Here is a 24,085-nt window from a genome sequence, read left to right on the forward strand (position 1 = left end):
CTCCGGGAGTTGGTGATGGACAGGGAGGCCTGGCATGCTGCGATTCATGGGGTCGCAAAAAGTCAGACACAAGTGAGTGACTGATCTGATCTGATCTGATGGACTATAGCCTGCCAGGCTTGTAGACTGTCCAGAGATTCTCCAGGCAAGAATATTGGAGTGGGTTGCCATGCCTTCTCCAGGGGATCTTCCTGACCTAGGGATGGAACCTGCCTCTCCTAAGTCTCCTGCACTGGGAGATGGTTCTTTACCACTAGAGCCACCTGGGAAGCCCACTCTAGGGCTAATAACCACACAATCAGTGGGGAAGGCTGATGCAAATAGAGAGAGAAACAGGTTGTATGAATATCAGTGTAACCAGAACTCGGCTAGTAGGGTCCCTTGCGTCCAAATGTTAAATTATCCAATACCCAAAGCTTTCCTTTTGCTTTTCACTGTATCTTTTAAATTGGTTTAATAAATGCTGTGATTTGAGCACCTTAGTCTGGTTTGGGAGACTTTCTGTCCCATGACCTTTGGTATAGCTAAACTGAGAGCATCCCTGCAGGCTATGGTTGCATCAAGAAATAAGCCTACATCAAATATGAGAATATTTTGAAAATTACCATAGAGAAATTCTAAAAATTAGTAAAATAAATAGTAGAGTGACTTAATGTTCAAATGCTTAATTTCAAGCCTAGAAACTATCACCTTTTCATCTTTGTGCCCTTGGCAATTAGTTAACTTTTGCATCTCTATATTTATTCAAGTATAAAATATGGATAACAGTATTTCTATGATCCATCACAGTGAGACTTTGCACACTTAAGTCATTTCACAGTAATGAAAAGTACACGGTAATCTATAAACAATGCTACAAATATAAATCTCTCCCACCTACTGCAGAAAATATTGACTGAATTTTAAATGAAAATACTTTGTCACTTTTCATGCCTTCAGGAAAAATGAATTCTTTAATATTAACCTATGTCTAAATAGAAAGGTTTTATAGAATATATGAAAACCCTTCCTGGTATTAAGACCATATTTATTTGCCTTACCGTTATGAAAAAAAAAATATTTTTAATTACCTGTAGCTGTGTGAATTTATCTTAACACAGCTTTCAAAACTTTGGTTAGCAGGTTCACAAGAGCGAGAGCTCCCTCCAAAAGAAAAAGAATAACAGATTATTTCAAGGTACATCTTTTTGGAGTTCTCACATTAAGCCATTTTCAAAAACTCCATATAAAATACACAAGATGTTTCTGACCTCCCAAGTACTACTTACAGGGTTGCTTATATCACGTATAAGAGCGTGAATTATAACCAAGCTTTGTGCAAAGCAATGACTGTAGAAAAAAGAATTAGGCTGACATGGGGCCATACAAAGTATATAATGCTGCTTGCTAATACATACCTGTAAACTAAAGATGGCAAATGATCAGTGTTATTCGCCTTCTGTGTGGAAAGCATGAGTTCTCTAAACTGCACTGACAAATGTAAAAGTAACCTGACAGAGGCCACTGAGCAGCTGGCTGGGGACGTGTCAGGACATGACACGGCCTGGCCTGTTTTACTGTCGGTATGAGTTAATCGGATGGTACTTGAGAGCATGATGCAGCCAACTAATTATCTTTGTTAAGACAAAATCAAATGAAATGTGAAGTGGCCCTTTTCTTTTGCAACAAGACAACAGTGTTTTCTTATTCTTATGTCTTTTATTGTACAGCGAGAAGCATAAGGACCAAACAAGGGGTACATTCATAAACCTGAATCATTGAGGAGGGAAGGAACATAAGTACCATAAGCATCACAACATAAGTATAAGCACTGCCTCTATGAGTCCCTCAAACTATAAAAGGGCTAGAGTAATAGTGCCATGTTCTCTGGACATCTAATCAATGATGAACAGTGTTGATGTGTTGTTTGAGAAGAAGAACACAGGAGAAGTTGTTTGAGGCCATTCATGTTAGGAAGCTTTTCTCTGTGGCTATGAAGGCTCAGCCTTTGGCCAGCTGCTTTTACAGGGCTCAGATCCAGGGTGATATGTATAACATGGTAAACCCAGGACAAAGACTAAGGCACCCACCCTATCTTCCAAATGGTAGATATTTGATACCATTGACAGGAAGATCAGCAAATAGCCTTGGTTCATAAAAGCTAGAGTTGGGTATCCCCAGTTCACTTAGATTTGTTTAATTTTTAACAGCCAATAGCAACCATCATGGCTATTTTCTGGCTGACATTAAAAGAGACCACTTTAAATTCTAATATAGAAATAATGCTATGGATTTGGCAATGTCATTGGTTGTATTAACTAATTACATAACATTATGAATGTGTTCTGAGAAATTTTAAGAGGCTGCAGGAGCACTTTTTTGGTCTTAGGCTATAACATAAAAAACATAGGAGAAAAAAAAAAAAAGTTTACACCTCTGGGAACAACACCACAAACAAAACACACTTTGAAGATTTCATCAGTGAGACAACCTACCAAATCGATACTGCACATTAATTGGTCTTCCATATAAACGAATTCCATTCAGCAAAGCTATGGCATAAGACACCGATTCTGGGTGTTTAAAGCAGACAAATCCAAAAGATTTTGGCTTTCCTTCTCTGTCTTTGCATATAGTCACTTTGGTTAATGGCCCAGCCTGCAAGAAACTTAAAAATTATTTTGTCATAAATCTAAAGATTTTTTTACACACAGAAAATCAACTATATTCAATTTAGGCTAAAATTCCAAATCTGTTAGCAATAACAGCTTTACATAGTTTTTTTATCATGTATTTTCCTAACAATAAATATCATACTTCATCACACTTTCTTGGCATTTTCTGGCTCATCAAAAAACACTTATGTTGTTAAGGTCAGGAAATTTTAGGTAATAGTTCCAAATCTTGAAAGATAGGCCTAACAAAACAATTTAGAGTGCATTTAAATCTAAGATTAAAATACTACTTTGCCTCCACACATATAGACCATGTTTAACTCAAAAATAACTGAAATGATAAACCCAGCATTCCTTGAGATGTTGGGTTTATGTTACCATAAAGCAACTCCAGTACTTTGGCCACCTCATGTGAAGAGTTGACTCATTGGAAAAGACTCTGATGCTGGGAGGGATTGGGGGCAGGAGGAGAAGGGGACGACAGAGGATGAGATGGCTGGATGGCATCACCGACTCGATGGACGTGAGTTTGAGTGAAATCTTGGAGCTGGTGATGGACAGGGAGGCCTGGCGTGCTGCAATTCATGGAGTCGCAAAGAGTCGGACACGACTGAGTGACTGAACTGAACTGAACTCAAAGAAACTGGTAACATCACATCAAAGCCTATTTTTTTTTTCTGACAAGATTAAAACATTTTCACAAGAGAAATTAAATTTATGATTTATACAGAAACTGTATTTTAATATGGTAAGCCCATTTGGTAAATATTCTCAAAGGGAAAAGTGTTTTAATATGTTTAAGACTTTTAATTAGGTACACTATCTGTAAGAATGAAAAATTAGTAAGGGTCTAACAACTGGGGAATATTATTCCATGGTATATTATTAAAATAAGATAAAATAAAATTGAAAATATTCAGATTTTATTGTGATTAAAACCTGTAATTAGCAATACAGAGTACAAAATCAGAGTCAAATATTGTAAAAGAGTGCTAATTACACCCTCAAATGTCACATTTCCATCATGACCATGATTACAGGAAGTACTTACCAAGCCTCATATAGATTTAAAGGTAGATGGCTCATACTTATTCATTGCTCTTTAATGACTGATTGCTTTTCTCTGTTGAGTTGGATAAGTATATTAAGGAATTGTTTTTAATCTAAAGAAAAATGTTAATTATCATCTTTAAAATGATACTGTATTTAAGATTCAATCTTTCTTTCTTTATTCTCTACTTTCCCAGGGAATAGCTCATCCTCCCTTCTGGCTTCAAGAACCACCTTATCAACGAATCTATTTTTTTCCCACTCATGCCTCCTTCATGCAGACAGTCTCCTTGAGAGCTCCATGTGATTATACTTCAAACTCAACACATTTGAACCTAAATTCATTATCTTTCCCCTTGAGATCTCTGTACTGTGCTGTGATTCGTCTCTCAGTTGTGAGACTGTGATCCTTTGGATTATAGTCCACCAGGCTCCTCTGTCCACGGGATTTTTCAGGCAAGAATACTGGAGTGGGTTGCTATTTTCTTCTCTGGATCTTCATGGCCCAGATTTCTTGGTTAAAAGTACAAAGACACTAAACCTGATTTTCACTCTTCCAAGGATAATCAGAAATTTCAAAGAAACTAGTAACAAGGAGTGGAGAAGGCAATGGCACCCCACTCCAGTACTGTTGCCTGGAAAATCCCATGGATGGAGGAGCCTGGTATGCTGCAGTTCATGGGGTCGCTAAGAGTCAGACACGACTGAGCGACTTCCCTTTCACTTTCCACTTTCATGCACTGGAGAAGGCAACCCACTCCAGTGTTCTTGCCTGGAGAATCCCATGGACAGAAAAGCCTGATAGGCTGCAGTCCATGGGGTTGCACAGAGTTGGACACGACTGAAGAGACTTAGCAGCAGCAGCAGCAGTAACAAGGAGAACCAAATAGTAATAAAACAAATCAATTTTAATCAGTGTTTCTCCACAAGTGATATTAAATATATGAAATCACAAATGGACAAAATATGCTTATATGCTTTGAATTTTACAAATTCAAAAATATACCCATGCATTTTAAAAGATGATATTCAACAAGAAGACTTGCTGGTAGTAAAAATCACATCATAAGTTTTTAGTACTTTTAAACCAGAGTCAAACACATAAATAGTGCTGCCAGTTGTCAAAGATTTGCTAAGTTTTTCTGGGTTGAAGCCTTTCTAAAAGACACCTCACTTTAGTAAATCCTCCCAGAATACAGGAGAGCATAGGCAAAAATAAAAACAAATGCTTTGCTGCATGATCTAATACAGATGAATATTTAGCTAGAAATTATTAAAAAAAATGAGACTATCAATCTATCTAATGTATCTTGTAGTTTCACATACAACTGGTACAGATCCAGTTTCTATTGACTAGAAATAACATATGTGCATGGGGGCATTCAGGTCTATCCATCCCATGACCTCATCATTCCCGCCCCCATCTTTTTTGTTGGCTCAACATGAGAGAAGCTTTCTGGAGAAAAAGAACTATAAATTTTCTTTCTACCTCCCTCCATCCCTCCTCTTCTTCTTTCCTTCTTTTTTTTTTTTTAAGTTAGAATGATAAATTCCAAATAATACTAGGATGAAAAATAACTGCAGGAAAAGACAAGTATTAGAGTAGATTAAAAATGGCAGGTTTAAAAGGATGGCAAGTTAGAAGAATAAGCATTAAAGCCTTAAAATCCACAATATTTTTCAAGTAATGTTTTATGTCCAGGAAATGAAACTGTGTTCCTGCAGAAAATTCTATCAAATTGTGTGCATCTGTTGGTGGCTCAGATGGTAGAGTCTGTCTGCAATGCAAGAGACCCAGGTTTGAACCCTGGGTTGGGAAGATCCCCTGGAGAAGGAAATGTCAACCCACTCCAGTTTTCTTGCCTGGAGAATCCTATGGACAGAGGAGTCTCGCAGGCTACCCTCTATGGTGCTGCAAAGAGTCGGACAGGACTGAGCAACTAACACTTCCACTTCATAATTAATAGAGGGGCAATTTAGTTCAAACACAAATGAAGAGCCTTTCAGAAACTACATAAAGAACCCCTTTCACCTCTGATACTCATGCTTAGCCCTTAGAATTTAGTTTTGCTATTGTCTCCCTTGGAACTTGCTCTTATTCTGATAGAGGAAAGTCACTTTTGATTTCTCTTGATATAAGCATCAGTACTAATATTAATAGTAATAGTAGTATTGTTCAGCAGCAGCAGCAGCAGCAAACACTTAGGAAGTACCAGGTTCAGTTCTGTCTGATCTGGATGAGTTTACTCAATCTTCACACCACATCATACCGTAGATACTATGACTCCCACTGACATTTGAGGAAACTGGTGCTGAGCTATTTATGTACTTGGCCAAAATCACACTGCAGATATCAGAATTCACACTTGAAACAACTTTGCTGTACTAAATGTCCCTCTTTTTGCACATTATTTTAAAACATGATAATTAATTTTAAATTTCTCCTTTTAGAAAGGCCAAGGACTGTCTCAAATGTGTATGCCTAGCACCTTACTTACTGTCATTGTAATTATTGATCATTAAACGGTTAAATGAACGGCTGAATGTGGATATCTCTTTAGCATGTAAGATCTATGTGTATACAGTAGGTGTATACAGGAGACATAAGTTATCAGGTCTGAAAAAGTTTTCCTAAGACCCTCTTGGTATGAAATAAAGGGAACTAGTCAGGGTACTGGAGAAGGAAATGGCAACCCACTCCAGTGTTCTTGCCTGGAGAATCCCAGGGACGGGGGAGCCTGGTGGGCTGCCATCTATGGGGTCCCACAGAGTCGGACACGACTGAAGCGACTTAGCAGCAGCAGCAGCAGTCAGGGTTATCAATCGGTCTCAGTCATGATTTGGCTGCCCAAATTATGCGGAAATCTCATTTATTCTGGAGTAAAATCACCTCCTGTATAAAAGGGCTTGGGAGAGTAAGTAACGTATACGGGAAGCATTTTAAAATATATTCTTCTCATTTCGCGGGATGTAGGGCGTCAGGGTGCTTATTATCTGAAGGAAGACAGTGACAGAGCTGTTTTCTGTTTTGCCTGAGCACACCAAGGCCCAGGCAGCCTCTGCAAAGCTCTGACTCAGGGTTGGGGGTTGGGGGTATCCTCGTCACTGCACACCCCAGGACTCTGCAGTGGGGATGGGAAGGGGAAGGGCAGGGAATGAGGCGCACTTTTTGTCACTTCACTGCTGCTGCTAAGTCGCTTCAGTCGTGTCCGACTCTGTGCAACCCCATAGACGGCTGCCCACCAGGCTCCCCCGTCCCTGGGATTCTCCAGGCAAGAACACCGGACTACCCACTTGCTAACCTGGAGACAGCTGAGCCAAAGCGGAACTAAATTAAAACCAGAGCAAAGGATGCGGAGGGAAAGGGAGCCGGACTCCGGGTGATTCAGGTGCGCCCCGCCCCTCCTGCTGCGCTTCCGGCTCGACGCGCTCCGCCCCTCTGATACCCCTTCCCTGCCGACTGTACCTGAAGGAACAGCTCGTAAAGAATTTCTTCCCGCACTCGAGCCTCTAAATTTCCCACAAACACCGTCCTGTCGGCTTCCTCCTGAGCAGGCAACATCCCTCCGGCTCGATCCAGAATGGAGGAGGCTCCGAGACCACGCCCTCTCTCCTTGCTGGCGGAGCCGACGAAGAGAGTAAGAGCGGCAGGGGCGGGGCGATGCTGCGGGGCCACGCCCCCAGCACCTCGTGGTAACCGCCCACCGCACCTTCGCCATGTCCCGTATCCGACCAGGACCATGGGAGAGTGAGTGAAACTAAGATTAGTCTGCAAGGGGCCTTGACATCTTGCTTGTGGAGATCCGTTCATTTCTTCAGGGCACGACATTATTAATTCATTTTGGATGTGTTCAACAAACATTTTAAATAAAATGACTATAGGGATGAGATATAAGCTAAGCTAAGCTAAGTCGCTTCAATCGTGTCCGACTCTGTGCGACCCCATAGATGGCAGCCCACCAGGCTCCCCCGTCCTTGGGATTCTCCAAGCAAGAACACTGGAGTGGGTTGCCATTGCCTTCTCCAATACATGAAAGTGAAAAGTGAAAGTGAAGTCGCTCAGTCGTGTCCGACTCTTAGCGACCCCAGGGACTGCAGCCTACCAGGCTCCTCCCTCCATGGGATTTTCCAGGCAAGAGTACTGGAGTGGGGTGCCATTGCCTTCTCCATAGAGATGAGATATAAGACATACTAACTTCATTACCGAAGCTCACAGGCTAATGGGGGAAGACTAATTTTTTTGTTTCCAAAGAGTAAACGAATAAATAATTGGGGTTTAAAATTGGTGTTTTTCATAAAACTCGTTTTGAAGGAATGAGTGCATACGTGCATGGATGTGGATAGAGTACTAGAATTAATTTAGCCAGGAAGTGTTACCTAGTTGAAGTCTTTGAAAATGGACACAGGTTTTAGGTAGACTGCAGAAGGCATTTGCACTTGAGAAAATAGACTATACCAAAGAATACTGGAAAGACTATAGCAAGTTTTGTTACTGAAGACAGAACTTTTGAGGATGGCTGCTGGGTGACTGTGGGCTTCCCACCTGGCTCAGTGGGTAAAGTATCTGCTTGTAATGCAGGAGACACAGGAGACAGGAGTTGGGTCCCTGGTTTGGGAGGATCCCTTGGAGGAGGGCGTGGCAACCCACTGGAGTATTCTTGCTTGGAGAATCCCATAAATAGAGGAAACTGGTGGGTTACGTCCATAGTGTCGCAGAGACTCCGATAGAACTGAAGTGACTGAGCACACAGGCATGCTGGGTGACTGTAGTAGGATCTCGTGTTTGTATTTTACATCAGGGCTGTACTTTGTTTTTTCTTTTTTTTTTACTTTACAATATTGTATTGGTTTTGCCATACATCAACATGCATCCATCACGGGTGTACATGTGTTCCCCATCCTGAACCCCCCTCCCACCGCCCTCCCCATACCATCCCTCTGGGTCATCCCAGTGCACCAGCCCCAAGCTTCCTGTATCCTGCATTGAACCTGGACTGGCGATTCGTTTCTTATATGATATTATACATGTTTTAATGCCATTCTTCCAAATCATACCCCCCTCCCTCTCCCACAGAGTCCAAAAGACTGTTCTATACATCCGTGTCTCTTGCTATCTCGCATACAGGGTTGTCGTTACCATCTTTCTAAATTCCATATATATGCGTTAGTATACTGTATTGGTGTTTTTCTTTCTGGCTTACTTCACTCTGTATAATAGGCTCCAGGGCTGTACTTTGTAAACTATGGACCAAGGTGAAAAATTAATCCTTACTTGAGGAGGATTGAAAAAAAAAAATTCCTGAAAGGAGGAAGAAAACTTACTCAGAATCTCAATATTTTGATATATTAAACAAAATATTGTCAACTGTTAACTTGGCTTCCTTTCTGATACCATATGTCTGCATAGAAATGTGGTGATAGTTCATTTGAGTTGAAAAAGTATTCTTTTACATGGACCAAAGAAAAGTTTTCTTTTACGTGGTTACTGGACCAAAGAAATCATCTTTTTTGATGCAAAGGACACATCTTTGGAATCCAGATTTCTAACTGAATTCTGACATTACTTAATTTTATAACTTTAAGTAATTTCACTTTTTAGAATTCAAGATCTATTTCTTAAGGATTGTATTGGACTAATATAATTACCTCATTTAATAGATATTTTCTGAGTGCTCACTATGTGCCAGGCGCTATTTTTAATCCTTGGAAAACAAAGGTGCCTATAAAGATATGCCCTTCTAAATCACCTTAGAGTGTTAATGGGAGAAGCAGATTTCTTGAACATGTAAATAGAAAATTATGTGTCAATGACTTCAGTAGTTACCTTCAGTCGATATATCATAAGTCTTTTAAGTCCTGTCTCCATTTCTTCTTTCTTCTTTCATCAGTATTGTAGCATAGTGGGAGGGGGTTGTGAAAACATGCACACTGTGTGTGTGTGTGCTCAGTCGCTCAGTCATGTCCGACTCTGCAACCCCATGAACTGTATAGCCCTCAAGGCTCCTCTGTCCATGGGAACTCTCCAGCAAGAATACCGAAGTGGGTTGCCATTACCTCCTCCAGAGGATCTTCCCAACCCAGGGACAGAACCCAGGTCTCTCACATCGCAGGCATATTTTTTACTGTCTGAGCCGCAAGGGAAACTCTGCACATTACAAGCAGATAGCAAATACATGTTGATCAAATAAGTGGATACTTGCAGGTCTCTATTATGAGTAGATCTATTGATTTTTAAATTCATTTACGTCCAAATTTTTATCCAAACCAAGATATTTTCTCTTTAACTCCTCAGACATTGCTTATCTGGGAGCTGTAACTTCAGGTTTGACTGTAAAATATGTAGTGCATATAAGTCATCATGTTTTCTTGCTGGACTGAAATTTGCATCATTTTTTTTTGTCTATGGTGTGTATGATTTTGGTGTTCTTATCACATCTTTTATTTTGAAAGTACATAAGTTTATGGCATGTGTACCTCTAGAATAATTATTTAATGTTTTAAGGTTTGAAAGTCAGCTCAAAGCAGTTAGCTGTTTGCTCAGAATTTGGCCTTTCTTTGTATTTCCTAATTGATACTGAGTGAATGAATGGTGATAAACCTAGTGGTAGCTTAAAAAGAATCCCTTTTATTCTCACCATTTCTTGCACCATCAGTCACATATAATCACATATAAGATCTAATGGGTTAGATGCATGGATAAATAATTAGTCTTTTCTCACTCATATCAGGATGCCTTATACCCATAACTGCATAAAGACATCAAAAATGTGTGTGTGTGTGTGTGTGCGCGCGTGCGCACGTGCACATGTGTGTGTACGCATGCACTTCCCTGATGGCTCAGCAGTAAAGAATCTGCCTGCAATGAAGGAGATGCGAGTTTGATCCCTGGGTCGGGAAGATCATCTGGAGGAGGGTACAGGCAGCCCACCTCCGTTTTCTTGCCTGGAGAATCCCATGGACTGAGGAGCCTGATGGGCTATATAGTCCATAGGGTCACACAGAGTCTGACACAATGAAGTGACTAAGCATGCACACATGCTCACATATATATGGTGATGGTGGTTTAGTTGCTAAGTTGTGTCCAACTCCTGAGACCTCATGGACTGTAGCCTGCCAGGCTCCTCTGTCCATGGGACTTCCTAGGCAAGAATACTGGAGTGGGTTGCCATTTCCTTTCCCAAGAGATCTTCCCAACCTAGGGATTGAACCCATGTCTCCTGCATTGACAGGCAGGTTCCTTCCTGCTGAGCCACCAGGGAAGCCCATATATGTATATCTATAACTAGAGCTCCAGAGTTCCTTTGTCCCCTTCTTTGTCCAGATGACTTATTCTCTTTTGTAGTTCAGCCCAAATAGCATTTCTTGCAAGGCTTGCCATTCAGTACTGTAGATTAGCTGGTTGCTCCACCTGTCTGGTTCCATAGTTTTCTAGACATATCTTTTCCAATCCCTCTTCTCTGTGAAATACTATAAGGTAATATATTTCGATATCTAGAACAATCCCTGATACCTCTGTAGATATATCATAAATAGTTGCTGAAATAATACAGTTTGACTAAATGAATGTCTCTATTTTAATGTTCAGCAACCAAGTTAAACCTGGAAATCAGTAGATGCTTAATAAAAGTTGCATAAATGAATGAACACATGAATGAGTGAATGGAGAAACTTATGGAATTAATGTTAAGGGTGTGCACTGAATATCTTTGAAAAATTAACCTCACCTGTCTTCATTATTTTTCTTACTCTCAGTTTTTCTTTGTTTTGATTTCCTTAATCATATTTGTCCCAACTAAATATAACTTGTTGTGTTGTTTTACTTGCATTAGATATTTATTAAAAGAAATATTTGTAATATTAAAGAGATAACTAAGACAGTGAATTCATCAAGGAGTCTACCATGCAGATATAAATATTCTGGAGGAAAACCTTCCTAACATACATATATACAAGTCAGGATGCATGTCCTTTCCCCAGGACATGCATCCTGACTTGTATATATGTAAGGAAGGTTTTCTTATGTTAGGAGACCCCACTCCTGCAATGTTCATCAGGTCTTCCCATGAGCTGGTCAGGCTGGTCCTCCTTGGAGCAGGGATTGAGTGCCCACACATGTGTGGTGGTAGAGCGGTGTGCAGAGCTGGCATGCCTGCGTGTGTGTCTGCTTCTGCAGCCAAGAGTGTTCTGACAAGAAGCCTGCTTTTGTAGATAGTTCTGTGATTTTAGAGAGCTTCCCAGGGTGCTAGTGGTAAAGAGCCCACCTGCCAATGCAGGAGATATAAGAGACATGTGTTTGATTCTTCGGATGGGAAGATCCCCTAGAGGAGGAAATGGTAACCCACTCCAGTATTTTTTCCTGGAGAATCCTGTGGACAGAGGATCTTGGCAAGTTATGGTCCATAGGGTCAAAAAGAATCGGACACTACTGAAGTGACTTAGCATATACATAACATAAAACATATTTTAGGAAAATACATGTGTATCTTACTATGTACCTTACTATACATTTTATCTTTAGCTTGCCTTTTATCAAAATGCCAACATCTGTTGGATCATAGAAAAAGCAAGAGAATTCCAGAAAAAAAAACATCTATTTAAAAAACATCTATTTCTGCTTCATTGACTATTCTAAAGCCTTTGACTGTATGGGTCACAAAAAACTGTGGAAAATTCTTAAAGACATGAGAATATGAGACTACCTTACCTGCCTCCTGAGAAATCTGTATGCAGGTCAAGAAGCAATAGTTAGAACCAGACATGGAACAGTGGACTGGTTCTAAATTGGGAAAGGAGTATGTCAAGTCTATATTGTCACCCTGCTTGTTTAACTTATATGCAGAGTACATCGTGCAAAATGCCATGCTTGATGAAGCAAAAGCTGTAATCAAGATTGGTGGGAGAAATATCAATGACCTCACATATGCAGATGACACTACCCTTATGGCAGAAAGTGAAGAGGAACTAAAGAGCCTCTTGATGAAAGTAAAAGAGGAGAGGGAAAAAGCTGGCTTTAAACTCAACATTCAGGAAACTAAGATCATGGCATGCGATCCCATCACTTCATAGCAAATAGATGGGGAAACAATGGAAACAGTGACCAACTTTATTTTCTTGGGCTCCAAATCACTGCAGATGGTGACTGCAGCCATGAAATTAAAAGACGCTTGCTCCTTGGAGAAAGGCTGACAAGCCTAGACAGCATATTTAAAAGCAGAGGCATTACTTTGCTGACAGAGGTCCATATAGTCAAGGCTATGGTTTTTGCAGTAGTCATGTATGGATGTGAGTGAAAGTGAAAGTCACTCAGTCGTGTCCAACTCTTTGTGACCCCATGGACTATACAGTCCATGGAATTCTCCAGGCCAGAATACTGGAGTAGGTAGCCTTCCCCTTCTCCAAGGGATCTTTCCAATCCAGGGATCGAACCCAGGTCTTCCACATTGCAGGTGGATTCTTTACCAGCTGAGCCACAAGGGAAGCCCAAAAATACTGGAGTGGGTAGTCTATCCCTTCTTCAGCAGATCTTCCCAACCCAGGAATTGAACCAGGGTCTCCTGCATTGCAGGCAGATTGTTTACCAACTGAGCTATGAGGGAAATGTTTAACCATAAAGAAAGCTGAGCACTGAAGAACTGATGCTTTTGAACTGTGGTGTTGGAGAAGACTCTTGAGAGTCACTTGGACAGCAAGAAGATCCAACCAGTCAATCCTAAAGAAATCAGTCCTGAATATTCATGGGAAGGATTGATGCTGAAGCTCCAACACTTTGGCCACCTGACTTGAAGAACTGACTCTTTGGAAAAGACCTTGATGCTGGGAAAGATGGAAGGCAGGAGGAGAAGGGGATGACAGAGGATGAGATGGTTGGATGGCATCATTGACTCGATGGACATCAGTATGAGCAATCTCCAAGGGTTGGTGATGGACAGGGAAGCCTTTTTTGCCGTATTCTATGGGGTTGCAAAGAGTTGGACATGACTGAGTGACTGAACTGATCACCCCAAAACCATGTAATGAAGGCTTTCTACACCAATAAATATTGATTTCTCTGCATCATTAATTTTAATTCACAGTATGTATTAATATATAAAAGTAGCTCAGCAATAAAGAACCCACCTGCCAATGCAGGAGACATAGGTTCTCTCCCTGGGTTGGGAAGATACCCTGGGGAAGGAAGTGGCAACCCACTTCAGTATTCTTGCCTGGGAAATCCCATGGACAGAGGATCCTGGTGGGTTACAGTTTATGGGATTACAAAGAGTCCACACAATTTAGCAACTAAACAAACAGCAACACAATATATATAATTAGATGAATCCTCTACTGGTCAGCATTTGTGTTGTTTCCACTTTTTTTGGCTATTATAAATATGCTGAGATGAACTTCCTGGCTCATATATCTTTGTGCATGGGTATGATTGTACTTCTTTGGCAAAGTATCTGGGATATTTAATTATAGAACCAAAGGGTGAGGACATTAAGCATTTTGACACATATTGCTAAATTACACAACTTTTTGTCCCAAAATATATTCTGACAAAAAAATGACTCCTTCATCTCAATAAGTCTACTCAACTACCTTCCTTCTATAACTAACTATAACATGCCTAGAAACTTACTTGGTGTATAGGGCTTCATCAATTTTTTATCTTCTTCATCATCATCCTCATTTTCACTCTTATAGTATTATTTATACTGTATACATGTCTGGCAGATCTTAAAATCATTCTTTTAAATACAAGGAGACTAATTAGTACATATATATTATCTTAGTAAAATATACTCCTTTTATATAATATTTTATCTTCCCACTAGTTTTGCTATTTGATGCAGTGGACATTAATGGTCTCAACTTTCTCACAATTTACAGTAAGTGAAATGTATGAAAATGAAGCATAATTTTATATTTTGAAATTTTTCCATGAATTGTTTTGTCCTAAATGCCAACTTGGTATTTTCAATATGAGCTCTTTAGGATGGTTAAGATGAAAATAATGTGCAGGATTCATATTTAAGTGTGACAGCAAAAGCACAGAGCAAAAGGAAAACGATATGTGAAGAAAGACTTATCTGTTAATTTGACTCTAAACTTGTTTAGAGTTTCTCTTAAATGTATGACATTTATCTTTCTTCCCACATTCTGAAAACATGTAGTTTGCTTATATCTTTGTTAGAAAGGTACACTTGTTACAGCTAAATGATTATTTGTTGGTCTCCAAATTATCATGTTGGCACCCTTTTAAAACTGAAGTCTCACATAAAATTCCCAGAGACCGAATAGGTCAAAATAATGATGACATCTCAGCAGCAGTTACATTTTTCATGATTTTTAAATGAATACCTCATTTTGTTTGTGGTTCCTCTGAAGCACCTCCCCAGACCTCAGCATAGTTTGTACTGACTGATGTGAATTAAACAGGTCTGTTCTTAAAGTATCTTTTGAAGTTTACAGAGACTTGAATTTCCAAACAAATTTAATTTTTGAACTTACAATGCACGTACATAGAGAATAGCGATTCTCTCTTTTCCTTGCCTACAACATCCATTGTTAGAAGGAAAATAAGGGAAAAATGAAGTACATAGTTGAAATCTTGTAATAATTTTAAAATGTCTGCTATGTTAAAAACAAAAATATTTTTAAAATCTTCAAATAGTAGATCTCAAGAGACAGGCTAGCATTTTCAATTTTAAAATAGCCACTGAGTTTGGGTTGCAAAATGACATATATATAAAAAGGAATCTTGGTGGATATGAATTTTATTATTGATTTCATGGTTATAAAGACAACTTAGTTTGTAATCAGAATGAACATAAACCACAACTTTTTCTGACTCTCTTTATTTCTAGCGTTTTCTAACATCACATTTGCTTTAAGGTTTCAACAAACATCTTCTTCCCAACCATTTCTGAAATCCTGAGGTTAAGAGGAATAAAGAAAGATATAATTATCTTTTTCTTTCCCTTAAATTCACCTCGTGTAGCTGAATGTTTGTGACTTATTACAGTGTTTAACTTATAAAACCTTCTCACAAGTACAAGCTAAATGGGAGAAAACGAACTGCCTCACCTTTTCAACAAACAGGGAGGAGCAAAAGCCAAGGATAAAACCTTTAACATTAAAACCTACCAGACTGTGACAGTCCTACCAAAGAGAAACCATAATGAATTTTAGAATTTCTTTTTTGGTGAATCTGAGTGCTTCTTTTACTTTTATCAGATTCCAAATGAGAGTGTACATTTTTCTCTGTTTGATGTGCTGGGCAAGATCTGGTAAGAACTGATAATATGATTTATATTAAAATATGTATTAAATATTCAGTATGGTTTGAATTCTTGGATAAAGAATGATATAACATTATGGTATAAAATATACTGTAATTATGGGTATTCATGTGCAAACAGATTATTATGAATGTTTGTGTGTGTGTGTGTTTGGTACATTGTATGTTCTGTATTTTATTTTACTTACTAGAAATTTTTTTTTCAAGGAGATATAAATAGAACAAATACAAATATTCACGAGAAATTTAGAATAATTTAGTGCTAGGGAATTTTCTTCAGTATTGGAAATCATGGCTTAAAAACATCTTGGTTTTTTTTTTGTTTGTTTGTTTAAATAACCCTACTTTTGAGGACAACTTTTTCATAGGTAAATTGTCAGTTGCAAAAGAAACAATAGAAACATATTCTACAATGTTTTGCTTTGTCCTATCACTTTACAACAAAACAGAAACCAGAACAAGTTTATGATAATAATATTGAAATTGTCCTGGTTTACTGGCTTACGGTAATAAAATTTACTAATTTAAGTAATATCATTTACTACTTTATGGTAATAAATAGTTCAGTAGAACTTCTTGTTCTACTTTATGATAATAAGTAGCAATTTTACAATCATAATGAATAGTTTTCTGTAGAGATTTTCCAAAAGAAGGCCATTTCCTTTGTTTTAAAATCTTTTTAAAAATTTCTTGAATGCATACTTGAATAACCTTAAAATATCAACTAAAAATTCAAATTATTTCTTGTTTCTTTTCAATTGTATATGTGAGCTTAAAAATAAGTTCTGGAAATGTTTGTTCTATATTCAAATACAGACTTTGAATGGTAATAATATACAGTTCATCATTTATATTTTACTTACTTGGAATTCTTTTGATAGGTATTTTATGGTTTTGTAATGTACAGTGAATGTGAAAGTGAAAGTCACTCATGTCCGAGTCTTTGTGACCCCGTGGACTATACAGTCCGTGGAATTCTCTAGGCCAGAATACTGGAGTGGGTAATCTTTCCCTTCCTCAGGGGATCTTCCCTACCCAGGGATCGAACCCAGGTCTCCCTAATTGCAGGAGAGCCAGCTGAGCCACAATGTACAGTAGTGGTACCTTAATTTGAAAGAATTCTAAAGTATAGACTCCTATCCTTTGTATTATATCATAGTTGACATCATTCTACATCAATATTATGGTAGACTTTCTCAATTTGTTGCTTTGATTAGTAGATAGGAAGTTGTTCTCAATTGATAAAACACAGATATGATTATAAAGTGTGTTTCTGGCTCCGTCGACAGAAATAAAATATCAGACGTTTTAGATATTAATAACAATAAATAAAAAATAAGAAAAATTAAAAGATTGGCTGAGTATTAGAATCATACTTAACCCATGCAAGTGTTCTCTCATTTTATATAAGTTCTTACCTACCTAGGATATTTTGTTGAAATTTCAGTAATTTATTTCAGATAAATATGTTTTTATTCAAATTATACATGCTCTTCCCTTCTCCACTAGAGGTTCTGAAATATATTTTTCAGAAGCATTTCTTACACTCAACATGAGAATAATTACATCTGCCTTCAGAAATGGAAAAACATCCTGAAAAACTGGGATTAGTCAGATCATTTCAAAACTTTTAAATAGAATCAATAGAAGTAGAGAAGTAGCTGAACAAACTACTGTATATACAAATATATATGTATATGCATATATATTTAAATTATATGCACATGTGTTCTTAGTATACTTTTGAGTCCTAATATCTGCTGAAATGGTGGTTGTGGCTGTTACCATTATTAATATAGCAAGTGTCAGCAAATATTTCTGTAAAGGGCCAGAGAGTGAATGTTTTAGGCTTTGAGGGCCCTACAGTCTTGATTACATCCTTTCAACTCTGCTATCATGGCATGAAAATAGCCATAGACAGTTCATAAACCAATGATTCTGGCTGTGTTCTAATTTAAATGTATTGATGGACACTAAGGGCTTCCCAAGTGGCTCAGTGGGTAAAGAATTTGCCTGCAATGCAGGAGAGGCAGAAGGCACAGTTTTGACCCCTGGGTTGGGAAGATCCCCTGGGAGGAGAGCATGGCAACCCACTCCAGTATTCTTGCCTGGAGAATCCCATGGACAGAGGAGTCTGGCGGGCTATAGTCCACAGGGTCACAAAGAGTTGAACACGACTGAAGTGACTGAGTACATATGCACAATGGCACTAAAAGCTGAATTACCAAAATTTTCATGTCACAAAATATTCTTTTTTTTTAAATTTTTTAAAATTGTAAAATCATTCTTAGCTTGCTGGTCAGATTTAGCCCACAGGCCATAGTTTGTCAACTCCTATGCTCCAGTAAGTAACTAATAGAAGAGATGTTAAAGATAGATTAGTTCATCTTTCTCATTTCACAGGTGAGGAAAATGAGATTCAGATAGATGGAGTTATTTTTGTTAAGGTGATAGAGCTTACAGCCCTGGACTCCTGGACTCCTGGGCATTGTGTTTAAAATGCAGATTCTTCTTCACAGGATGGAGGGTGAAGCCCAAGATTCTGCAATTTTAATTCACTCCCAGTTGATGCTCATATGTATGCAGACCACACTTTTAGTAGTAAGAGTATATTTGTAGAACCTTACTGAGTGGACTGTCTATAGGGCAATAGTCATTCCAAAAGCCATGGAATTCTGAGCCCACAGACTCAACAAAGTCATCATTATTTTTCTCTAAACTTTATAAAAATCTTTCTGATGTGACTAGTAATCTATTTCTATTGATTTACTAACATCAAATGTCCACAAACAACTTTGTAATTTATTGTACCAAAGTTTCTTTAAGGGTGTTATGAAAGAAGCTGGGATTTACAGTTAAAAGATGCAGATTCAAGTCTGGTGGCTGTTCTCCCAGGCCAAATCATTTAACCTCCCTGAGCATCAGTTTCTTCATTTTTAAGTGGAAGTAAAATTTATAATACCATTTCAGTGCATTTTCAGGCTCAAAGGAGATAACATAAATGAGTGATTTGGTCAATTCTAAAGCAATATAAATTAGGTTAGAGTAATCCACTGTTTTATTCCAGATGCATTTTCTCTTTAATTCTCTAAGATTGATTTCCAGCTATAGGACCTCACGCTGTATCTACCCATGTACAGTTATGGTAGACTTGTATGTACTACGTATATCAGAATTCCCTGAGTTGTGCCTTTAAAAATGTAGATGTACCTTCCAATCAGAATCTCTGGGCATGGCTCAAGAAACCACATTTGAATAAACTCTCCTTGTCATTTTTTATACCCATTTTTAAACTCATGCTTAAGAATTCCTTTTTTTTTTTTTTTTTAAACGAAGAATTCCTGATCAAAGTCTTATCAGTCACTTACTATATTTTGCTTGTTTGGTCAACTGTCAGTGTATTTTCAACAGCTTTTCAAATATTTGCACAGTTGAAAAGTTACTGATTGAATATCTTGATTTCTTATTACATGCTAAATAAATGTATTTTCAGGTTATTTAATCTTTTAAAATTTCACTTTCTTGAGGAGAAAGGTAGCAAATATAAAACAGTACAGTGCCTGGCATGGAGTGATTGCTAAGTGAAGTCACTTCAGTCATGTCTGACTCTGTGCGACCCCATAGACGGCAGCCCAACAGGCTCCCCCGTCCCTGGGATTCTCCAGGCAAGAACACTGGAGTGGGTTGCCATTTCCTTCTCCAATGCGTGAAAGTGAAAAGTGAAAGTGAAGTCACTCAGTGTCCGACTCTCTGGGACCCCATGGACTGCAGCCTTCCAGGTTCCTCCATCCATGGGATTTTCCAGGCAAGAGTACTGGAGTGGGGTGCCATTGCCTTCTCCGGGAGTGATTGCTAAATAACCATAAACCGTCATTAATATTATTGATGTTATTGCTGTTAACAAGTACAATTTTGCTTTTAGAAATGAAGAAAGAGAAGGAAGTACATTTTTCTTTTAGAAATGAAGAAAGGGAAGGAAGGAGGTTTTCATGCAGGCTCTTTGGGATGAATGTGGATTTCAGAGGATTATCAGAGGAAGAAGTAAATCTTTATAGAGTGTGTTAGGATTGGTAATTTTTTATGACTGGATTTTGAGGACTCTCTGTTATTCATTTTGTCAGTGCTTAAAGTAGCAAGACAGACTAATTTGTGTGTAAGTGGGTTTGAAATCAAAGAATATTAGAATAATAGAAGTCATAGGGGACCATTTATTTCAACTCCTTCCATTTAAAGAAACCAAGGCCTAGAAATGAGAGCAGAAAAACATTTGCTCAAATTCACAAGAGAAGTTTGAAAGAAATTAAAGACATTTGGGTCTCAGTCATCCATGTCCAAGGCGCTGTTCACACCTCTGAACTCTTGTTGGTTTGGATCTCCTTGTTCTCTTCTTCACAACCATTGCAACTATAATGGAAATATACTTCAGTTAGAGCTGAGTAGCCTAGAATCATTGTTCCTGATGTCATATGTCTTTGATATTTTTTAAAAGTTTACTGCTTCTATAATTTTAAATCTAGGAAGTTTTTCACACTTCTTTCTCAGTGTACTGCTCTGTTGAGATTATTGCTAGAGTCATTATCTTTCTACATATTTGATAATGAAATCCAGTATTGTGTTCTTGCTACTGAATTTCTAATCAGAGTAATTTAGACCAGTCCCAAGAACCTCAATTTGTTAAATTTTCAAACAACATCAATACTTATTTTTCTGTTCTAAATATCTTTATCTTTCAGCCAATAACATTATTTGTTATCATTTTTTTAAATCAATTCAAGTCTATTTAAACCATTTCTCCTCCTTATAACACTCCTTATAACAAAAAGTATGTTAGACTTAAAACATTGAGAAAATATTAAAATTCAGGAGGGAGAAACACAGAGAAAATATAAAAAGATAGACAAAATATCGAATATTACCATCACCACAAACTACAATTATGATAGTGGTCTATTTCCTACCAGTTCTAATACAGTAAATATGTGTGTATGTGAACAAATATGAGTTAGAGTTTACTGCATATATACTATGTATTATAGCTAAAATTAGGACTATATGTGTATATTTATAGACTATATAGATTTCTTACTTGCTGCATTACTATGGATACATCATAATTTATAGACTCTGCCATGTATTTAGTTTATTCCTAAATAACCACTTTAAAAATGATGTGATATGTATCAGTGTTAATGGTCATGGTATAATGGTAAAAATGATACAATGATATTATTTTAATTAATCTTTACTAGTTATTAAGAATATTGAGCACATTTTGATACATTTATGTTTGAATATTTAATTTTGTAAAATGTCTTTATAGTCGTCACTTGGTGTTCACTTGGGGCATTCTTTTTCTTCATTAATAGTTCTTTATGTATATTAATTCCTCTTCTACTTTGTATTGAAAATATTGTCCTAAGTTTTTTTTTTTTTTTGTCATTTGGCTAGTTTATAGTGTTTGTGTTGTTGTTTAGTTGCTAAGTCATGTCCAACTCTTTTGTGACCCCACAAACTATAGCCTGGGGTTTTCCAGGCAAGAATACTGCAGTGGGTTGCCATTTTCTTCTCCAGGGGATCTTCCCGACCCAGGGATCAAACGTGAATCTCCTACATTGGCAGGTGGATTCTTTACCACTGAATCACCAGGGAAACCCTTAGTGTTTATGTACAGAAGTTTTAAATTCACCTGCTGTGAAATCTGTTGGTCTGATACTTTATGGTTTCTTCCTTTTTTTAATGCTAAAAAGTCACTCCTCAATCTGAGATGGTATATGTATACATTAATTGTATTCTTCTTCTAGTTCACATAATTTTACTTTTAAACGGAATGTTTTTATCTAACTCAAATCAAATAATTATTGTAGTAATTATTATATTTAAAAACCCATTACCTTTGACAACTAATGATGTTGACCATCAGTTTTGAGCCTAGTGGCCATTAGACAACTCTCTTGTGAAGTGCCTTCAATTCTTTTGTCATTTTTTTGAAAGTAACTTTTTAATTTTACATATATGTATAAGTGTACTGGAGAAGGAAATGCCAACCCACTCCATTATTCTTGCCTGGAAAATCCCATGGATGGAGGAGCCTGGTGGGCTACAGTCCATGTGGTCGCAAAGAGTTGGACATGACTGTATATGTGTATACAGGGCTTCCTAGGCAGTGCAGTGGTAAAGAATCTGCCTGCCAATGCAGGAGACATAAGAGATGCAGTTTCGATCCTTGGGTAGGGAAGATCCCCTAGAGTAGAAAATGGCAACCCACTTCAGGATTCCTGCCTGGAAAATTCCATGGACAGAGGAGCCTGGCAAGCTACAGATCATGGGGTTGCAAAAAGTCCAATATGACTGAGTGACTGAGCATACACAGCACATGTGTGTATACACACATAAAACATATACACATAATATATATATTATATTATATATATATATATATACACACACACATACATACACATATGTATTTGGGATATGGTACTTTTTCATATGTACATTTTGCAAACCTGAACATTCAGATTCTTATCAGTGTCTTTTTAGGAGCAGACATTTTTCACTATGGCAGTTTCCAATTTATTATCTTTATGTTTTGTGCTTACTGTATCATATCTGAAAAATCTTTGCTTACCTCAAGATTGTTAATATTGTCTCTCAATATTTCACACGTGTTGTCTGCCAGAGAATGAAGCCAAATCAAAGCAAGCAGAGCTGAGAGAATGAGGAGAAAGGATGGGCCTTAGTTCTTTTTCACTCTAGAGCTAGTTTAGCTCCATTGCCGTAAAGTCTGACCCTTCTAGAGTCTCTCTTGAATGCCTGTGACGTTCACTGAGTTTTCTCTACCCTGGCTGGTCAGAACTGCAGTGCCTCCCAGCAGGCCGTGGCCTTCGAGGTTGCTGAGCTGACAGCTCTTTTGGAGTTTCACCCTATGCAGGCACCAGTTTGTCTTCAGCAGTGGATTCGAAGGGACTCCTCTCAGAGTTTGGAGCTCTGCCGCTGCATAGCTCCCTCCTTTGTGGTACGCTGTGATACAAATTCTAGTAGATTCAACTTTTTCAAACTTCAGTCTTTGTCCCCAACTTGGCAAAACCGCCATGTTTTGTTGGGTTCAACCCTCCTGCACTGAAGTCTGGAAACTGCCTCCAGGTAGAAAGGTATTAGATATAGGGTTCAAATCATTTGTTTACCTTTGTAAAGATACCATAGCTGTGTGCTTTTTGTTGTCCAATGTGTAAACTTTTTCTTCATATATTTTGTCAAGTGTTCTAGCTGTTTACAGAGGTAAAGTAAGTGTGGAATCAGATATCCATAATATAATGATGGGAATTGGATTCTGTAAGATGTTTGTTTTTGTTTTATTGTTGTGTGTGTATGTGTGTATGTGGTCACATAGTCATGTCCAGCTCATTGTAACCCCATGGTAGGTCACTCACTGTGACCCTATTGGGCTTCATTGACCCCAGTGTAGCCCTCCAGGCTCCTCTGTCTATGGTATTTCCCAGGCAAGAATACTGGAATGGGTTACCATTTCCTTCTCCAGGGAATCTTCCCAACCTAGGGGTCAAACCCAGGTCTCCTACATTGGAGACAGATTCTTTACTATCTGAGATACCAGGGAAGCCTTTTCTATTTTGGTAAGACATATATTAAAAATTCCCATTTTAAGTGTGTAGTTCAGTGTTATTAAGTGCGTTCACACTGTTGTGCCACCATCACCATCACCCATCTCTAGAACATTTTCATCTTCCCAGACTGAAAATCTGCACCCCATCAACTCCACATTTACCACTTTTTTCCCAGCCCTTGGCAACCCTTGTTCTACTTTATGCCTTGATAAATTTGACTCCTTAGGTACCTCATTTTAATGAATCATATAGCATTTATATTAATATTTTTGTGACTATCTTATTTCATGTAATATAACATATTTAAAGTTATTCCACGTTGTTTCATGTATAAGATTTTCCTTCCTTTTAAAGGCTGCATAATATTCCACTGGATATATACCCCAGGTTTTGTTTATCCATTCCCCTTCACTGGACACTTGGGTTGCTTCCACCTTTTGGCTTTTGTGAATAATGCTGCAATGAACACAGCAGCTGCA

At 38.1% G+C, this 24,085-nt stretch overlaps 2 protein-coding genes across 3 annotated transcripts in view; one reads left to right on the forward strand and one right to left on the reverse strand.

The window, feature by feature from the left end:
- RBM11 (RNA binding motif protein 11) overlaps positions 1–7,329 on the reverse strand; it is a 19,101-nt gene extending 11,772 nt beyond the window's left edge. The window contains exons 1-3 of one of the 2 annotated variants that reach the window (XR_825687.1): positions 7,171–7,317; positions 2,475–2,647; positions 1,071–1,143 (exon numbers count right to left, since the gene is read on the reverse strand). Coding sequence is in view for 1 of the 2 variants with exons in the window: in XM_010845146.1 (XP_010843448.1) it covers positions 1,071–1,143; positions 2,475–2,637; positions 7,171–7,266 (332 nt within the window). In the remaining variant the exon portion in view is untranslated. Of the gene's footprint in view, positions 1–1,070; positions 1,144–2,474; positions 2,648–7,170 lie in introns of both variants that reach the window. The other variant, XM_010845146.1, reaches the window with a different exon arrangement.
- The window catches only part of LIPI (lipase, member I), a 23,148-nt gene continuing 6,236 nt past the window's right edge, over positions 7,174–24,085 (forward strand). The window contains exon 1 of the mRNA XM_010845145.1: positions 7,174–7,452. Within this exon, the coding sequence (XP_010843447.1) occupies positions 7,422–7,452 (31 nt within the window). The 5' untranslated portion in view covers positions 7,174–7,421. The remainder of the gene's footprint in view (positions 7,453–24,085) is intronic.

This window comes from Bison bison, unplaced genomic scaffold, assembly GCF_000754665.1.
Source record: "Bison bison bison isolate TAMUID 2011002044 unplaced genomic scaffold, Bison_UMD1.0 scf7180017864213, whole genome shotgun sequence".
In the NCBI taxonomy this organism is placed as follows: domain Eukaryota; kingdom Metazoa; phylum Chordata; class Mammalia; order Artiodactyla; family Bovidae; genus Bison; species Bison bison.